Below are 6,392 nucleotides of genomic sequence, written 5' to 3'. Positions count from 1 at the left end.
ATTCACCAGATTGAGGCTCTAGATAGCAGGTGCACACATTTATTAAAACCATTGAAAACTCATTTTCAGAGTTACGGACATTTCAGACTTCCGAACAGCCGCCATTCTCAAGGTATTTGTAACTGAGGTTCTGCTGTCATTTCTGTGTATGTTCTGTCTGTGATGTTCTTCTTCATGATTAAAACAGGGAGTGGGGGTTAGGAAGCTGTCCGGTCCTTTAGCAGCTTCAAATTGGCACCAGGCATGCCCTCATGGTCCATTTGCTCACATGTCTAAGTAATGGCCTTTATACAGTATAGAATATCAAAACATGTAGGACAGTAATGAGCAAGCATATCCCTGCCAGTGAAGCAGGGAGTGGGAGCACTGGTCCCTTCCCAGTTCCTGAGATCACATTTCAGATGTGTTTATTTATCCAGGATAGAACCCCTGAGACCAGCGGGAATCATTCACAATTCCTTCTCCTGCGTTATTTAAAGGGGCTGTGTCCCACATACAGGCTATGGGCACATCTGTGGCTCCAGGAGAATCTACTGACAGACTCTACAGCGCTTCAATGCATAAACTCATCGCTTTCCTTAGAATGATCCCGCAACATTTTTTCTTCAAGAAAATAACTGTAACACACATACAATTTTGAAATATTAACTTTATCTGTTAACTACCTAGCCACTGCCCTCTAAACCTAATGGACTTCCGATATACATATTGCTATTCTTCAACCTTGATGTTTAATCCGAGTGAAACTTCATCAACAGCAAATTGAGTCATCACATATTACTGCTGTGTTGCTCTTGATAATCCCCACCAGGGGGCAGCAGTGTTTTTAATTAAGGTCGGTTCAGTGCAACTTGAAGCTGTAATCCCAGAATTAGAATATTTGTTTCTTACAGACAGGTAGCAGCAAGGTGCACCAAACACATTCTGTGGAGTCACTTGTTTCTTCTCACTCAAGACTTGTATCTTTAACAGCGGCACAGCGAGGGAGGGCAGTGAGTATGCAGGCAGGTGTGTGAGGGGTAGGGAGATTAGATAATTAGCAGTGCCTTTGCCAGCTTCCATCCAAACTGTGAAATTCCCCAGCTCAGGAGCACTGCCACCCAGCCTGCCTCCGTCTCGCTGTGGAGAGGGACACACCCCTGTCAGTTTCAGTCACAGCAGGCAGGGGACAGATCCAAAATATAATATCTATTCAAAGAGTACAGTAGGACTCTGTTTTAAAGCCTGTCCCATATGGTTATTAGTGGTGGGTGCGGTTTCCACCTGGTCTCTAGTTCTCATACAGAGGAGCTCCCTGCCCAGCTGATACGATAATAACAGCACAGTTCGGCACACTGATGAAAGCACTGGCTGAAGCGTTTGCCTACCAGTATTTTGAAGTTCTGGATGTTGTGTAAAATATTCCCCTGCTCCTGTCTGTGCTGGACTGTTTCATGATACGCTGATTTGACAATGGGCTAATGGCACACAGTATATGGCTACTACAACTGCAGCAATGACGGAGACACAAAACATCCATTCTGGGCTGCAGTCCATTCACCCTTTGCAGTCTGATGTCGAACCAGGTCCGACATTACAATTTTCCCTTTCCAGTCCAATGTCGGACCCTGTGCGACATCATCAAAAAGACACAAAACACAGGTCTCTCGTCGTTTTTTCTCCGGAAAAAGCAGAGAAAACCTTTCAATGGCCGAGTGAGACCAATAGGAGCCGAATAAAGCCGAAAAAAAAGGAGCGTATCTGAGCAATACAGCAGCCCCATGCACCACAGAGATAACACAGACACAAATAAAAGAGACAGCTGCTCCGCATCCAGCACTCAAAGAATACGACGGACATTTGCAGAACTTTTTGAGTGTTACAGTAATAAAATAATGACTTTATTGAGGAGTTTGGTGATAAAACAAGTGATCAGGAGAGGATTTATCAATATGCAAGTCTATACAGAGACATGTGAATAATACAGCAAACAAGGGGTGGGGCTTGGCTGGAGATGTAGTACTGAGTGTCCTTTTGCTATGCAGGGCCTTTTAAACCTGTTTTAAAACTTTATTAGACATTAGATCTTTGAAACAGGGGGTTGTTAGTATGCTAATTAGGCATTATGATACCAAATAATCTTCAAATCTGGCTCAGGTAACAACAGCAATAGGAAAATAAACATTTCATTTTGGTTGGCATAAATATTTATTGAATTGAAAATAAATCAGTATTATTCATTTGTTGAAGTCCAGTTCCATGTTAATAAACTGTCAATAGATATGCAATAGGGACTGGAACCACAAAAAAAAAGCGACAGTAGTGGCTGAATTTCTTCACAATGTTAACTTATCAGCCCTGTAGGGCCTCCTTAGACAGAAGGACACATTATGTAGGTCCTGGAAGCCTAAAAAAGGAATTTCAAACCTTCAGTAGCACATATGCTCTCTGAATGAGGCTGAGGATTGTATAGAAAAATGCCAAGAGACAGGACACAGTTAAATATTTTATTTTTCATAAGCAAAAAAGGAAAAGCAATAACATATGGTACTGTGCAATTAACATTTAATAGTAATAAGGAATAACTAAGTTATACTAAGCTAATAATTAACAAATATACTTTGCCGTCAATCAGTAATAAAAAATAATAATAAATTGATACAAGTTAGTAAACTGTGTTCCTATCACTAATATAAAACAGTGATTAACAACGATCTATCGTAAACAGCAACAACTACTTTATTAAAAAATAAAGCAACTGCAATCAGTGATGAATAGAAGCTGAAATATATCAAGATGCTAAAATGCTCTTATTAAAATGATACAGAATTGAAGAGATGCAGGCACAGGCATGATGCAGAGGGTTACAACAACAGCAATACTCTTTCACAATGGACTCTACTGGCATAGGGAAGCAGCAGCAGCAACACACAGGAATAACAAAACTTCCGCTTAACCCCCAACACTTAGTAAATACAGGTACAGGGATCCAATCAGAATCCAGTTATCAAAGCGTTTTCATGCAGTACGATCTCCTCTGTGCTGCTGCATTCCCCTCCTGGGTCGGGCGTGGGCTGGGTTTCTGGGTTGTTGTCGTTGTTTCGAGGTTCTGTAAGCACAATTCAATTTACATACAAATTAAGGATAATGCCAGATAGTGGGATAATGAGCATGCTACTAAACTCATTGGCTGAGACGATTTGTGAGGTATATATGATGGGATATTTATAGCATTGAGGGAATTTAACACAGCTTCCATGGTAAACGCAAGCTGCAGGGGAGCCCTTATGAAAGGTTACTGTGGTATACCATGAGAAAAGCATCGTATGGGAAGCAGACTAAAAGCACAGTGAAGCATATGGTAATCCACAGCATGCATGAGGAATCACAAGTATCTGTGATCATGCCTTGTAAAAGCCCTGGTTATAGCCACAGTGAAGCTCGGTAGATTAATGGGATTCACCTCTTATCAGCCTCTCTATCTTTGATGCTATTGTCTGCAATGTGTGGCTGTTATTATAAATGAGACGGCATGTTCTGATTCTAAAGACATCAACAATCTAAACCCAAGCAGTCAGTAAGATGTCAGTCAGGACTGCAGCTGAAATCTGCCTAGCAGGGTCCAAATGCCAGTGAAGCAGAAGAACATTTTGTTCAGCAAGAAAGAAACAAAACGAGAGAGCTGTAACGTAACTGACCAGCAGGAAAATGACCCTTAAACAAACCCCATTGTCTGTGTGTGCTGAAAACAAGGCAGCGTGTTCATGTAGTCACACACAGGATCTTGAGAGGTTTCAGCAGCTCAGCACATATTCTCAATTGTAACACAAGTATTCACCAACCAGAACATGTGTATTATATTTACCTTGAACTGTCAGTTTAACAGTCCTGTTAGTGACACATCTCCTATTGATCTGCACTGTACACATGTAATCCCGAGAGTCCTCCATTCTGAGCTCAGAGATTAGCAGAGAAGCGTTTCCAGAGGAGCCTTCATCAGACAGCTTCACTCGGCCGCTCCACTGCGCAGGGAGGGGTGCTGAGGGGGTCTCTGAGTGGATTAATCGAACAGATTTTCCCTGATCTGGATATGCATACCATCTGACTGCTACATGCTGCCCAGGGGTGGGGGTGTAAGAACAGGGCAGCACTGCTCTCCCCCCAGCTGAGCCAGAGACAGCAACATGGTCTGGTGCAGAGCAATCTGCTGTAAGAGACAATAAACTCAATGGAGTAAATTCCTTCATTCTTCAGAACCTTAACACAAAAGAGCCCTATATCAATAATGTAAACAGTGGTGGTATTCTGATCCAATGGACCAGACCACTGTATATATGAGCAGGAACACATGAATTGTAAAGAACCAGCCCCTGTATAGATTGTGGTATACAAATGTGCTTTTTGTCCAAAGCTGTTAGTGCTTGGTGGGAAAGTCACTAAACAGCAAAGTGGCACTGCTCTGAATCACTTACCTGTTGTGAGGTGAGTGCTGTTTAAGATCAGTAGCAGTGCCAGAGCTTGCTCAGTGCTCAGAGCCATTCTCCTCTCCTCTCTCTCTCAGTTTCAGCAGAGTCCAGCACTCGGGTTAAACTCTATTTGTGTTTGATGCTCTCAGCTCTATGAGACCGCATTAAATGAATATTTCCTGTACTGTTAGTTTTACCAGAAATATCTATCTATATGTGTATTTGTGCACACCTCTATAGCAGGTTTACAGTCACTGCTGTAACTGCCTTTTTCAAGTTAGTTGTCTCACATTTGCTTTTGGTTACTTCTGCTTCTCTGCAAATGTATATTGGGTTAATCACAGCAACATTTTTTTCATGTAGCAATCACAGTTCTGAAAGACTGCCGCAGTTCAACAAACCCCCTTGATTCAGCTTTTATCTTTTAGTCAGTTTTAAGCATCTATGGACTGACCTTCTTGTCATTTATATTTAATAGCACTTTTCACTTGGTCTCTGTTTTATTTGTTGTCAGTGTAAGAGCATAATAATAATAATAATAATAATAATAATAATAATAATAATAATAATAATACATGTGCATTTCACCCTTTCTACTCTTGTGAGTGTAGGCAGAACGAGCTGCTATAGCAAGCTATGGGAAAGGGAGGACGCACGCAAACTGACCTTGGGAACTTTCAGGGTAACAGCACAGTGCTCACCAGAAGCACACTGGCCTGATGCATCATAGTCTTTACACCAAAATACAATTTGCTCTATTTTTTGTTGAACTGTTCATATTACAAAACCTGCAGGCTCTGTTCAAGGACTCAGTGCTCAGTTTGGTACCAGTTATATTAACACAGTGTAGGGTTTTTATTTATTTACATAACTGGTATGGATATAGAACAGGAAGCGTGACACTGAATTGCCTTGATGACAGAAAGGCGTGTCATTAAACGGCAGTCAGTTTGCACCTTTTGTTTTTTGTCCCTCTTGGCTATAAGAGCCACTGCAGCAAACACTCTTGGGCAGGTGATTCGAATCTGGGTTCTATTACTATTACAGTATTGTCATGACAACCAATTCACATTGTGTGTGTGTGTGTGTGTGTGTGTGTTGCAGTAATAGTGTATGCTGATGTATCTAACTCAGTTTGTGGTATCTAACTCAGTTTGTATCTGCTCAGTTTGTGGTGCTGGCATTTAGTGTCCTGGGAAGGCATATTGAATGCCTTCCTCCAAACTGGGACGATCCAGAGAATCAGGGACACAGGGCAACACCACTGGTAAGCTTGGCATGACAAATGTTCCCCATCATATTTTTGTTTAATATGAGTAGGTGTTTGTGGATAAAACGTAAAGCTTGGTTAAATTGCATGGGGTTTTATCTTTGTAATATATGACTTGCGGGAGTCTGCTTATATTTTTAGGTATGGAGTTTTGGGTTGTGATAAATATATTTTGTCACTTAATAATATAATTAGCATTTTACAGAAATATTTCTAATGTTTATTGAGATTGCATGCACTTTATAACTGTTTTCATTTTAATGTTTTTATTTCTATCTATTAATTTGTATTGTTTTGAGAGTGTTACATTGTGCAATTCTGTAAAGCTTGCTAAAGTTTGCTACAATATATTTAAATGTGTATTTCTTCAATTCTAAAGTGTACCTTTAAAGACAATATGGAGACTATACGCTATGTGGATGCTATAGGGGCTTTTTTGAAGAGCATTGTGGTTTTGGACATGTGGATACCCTAGTCTACATTATTTATAATATAACTTGCATTATATTGTTAACGAGCACTTTAAAAACAGCAACTCTGTTTCCCGTTACAGGATTTGGGCAAGTTTCATTAAAGTATTATTCCCATTCATATTCGCTGCCATGCAGCCCAAATCACTTGATAGATGTTAAAAATGCAGTTTTATATGAAAATGTTGTAGCACGCGTGGATTTTCT

At 40.5% G+C, this 6,392-nt stretch overlaps 1 protein-coding gene across 1 annotated transcript; it reads right to left on the bottom strand.

The window, feature by feature from the left end:
- Positions 1 to 2,825: 2,825 nt before the first annotated feature.
- LOC121301731 (CD276 antigen homolog) lies at positions 2,826 to 4,543 on the bottom strand. Its single transcript, XM_041231325.1, has 3 exons — positions 4,452 to 4,543; positions 3,845 to 4,186; positions 2,826 to 3,088 (listed from the first exon to the last, which is right to left on the bottom strand). The coding sequence occupies exons 1-3, from the start codon at positions 4,516 to 4,518 to the stop codon at positions 2,973 to 2,975; spliced, it is 525 nt and encodes a 174-aa protein (XP_041087259.1). The 5' UTR covers positions 4,519 to 4,543; the 3' UTR covers positions 2,826 to 2,972.
- Positions 4,544 to 6,392: the final 1,849 nt, after the last annotated feature.

The sequence above is a fragment of the Polyodon spathula genome, chromosome 28 (assembly GCF_017654505.1).
Source record: "Polyodon spathula isolate WHYD16114869_AA chromosome 28, ASM1765450v1, whole genome shotgun sequence".
Classification (NCBI taxonomy): Eukaryota; Metazoa; Chordata; class Actinopteri; order Acipenseriformes; family Polyodontidae; genus Polyodon; species Polyodon spathula.
Note: the sequence above shows the minus strand (reverse complement) of the source record. Positions and strands in the feature narration are given on the sequence as shown.

Coding starts and splice junctions, on each gene's coding strand:
- LOC121301731 (XM_041231325.1), bottom strand. CDS start 4,518: ATGGCTCTGAGCACTGAGCAAGCTCTGGCACTGCTACTGATCTTAAAC. Junction 4,187..4,451: donor CAGCACTCACCTCACAACAG/GTAAGTGATTCA, acceptor TGTCTCTTACAG/CAGATTGCTCTGCACCAGAC. Junction 3,089..3,844: donor TGTTAAACTGACAGTTCAAG/GTAAATATAATA, acceptor TTGTGCTTACAG/AACCTCGAAACAACGACAAC.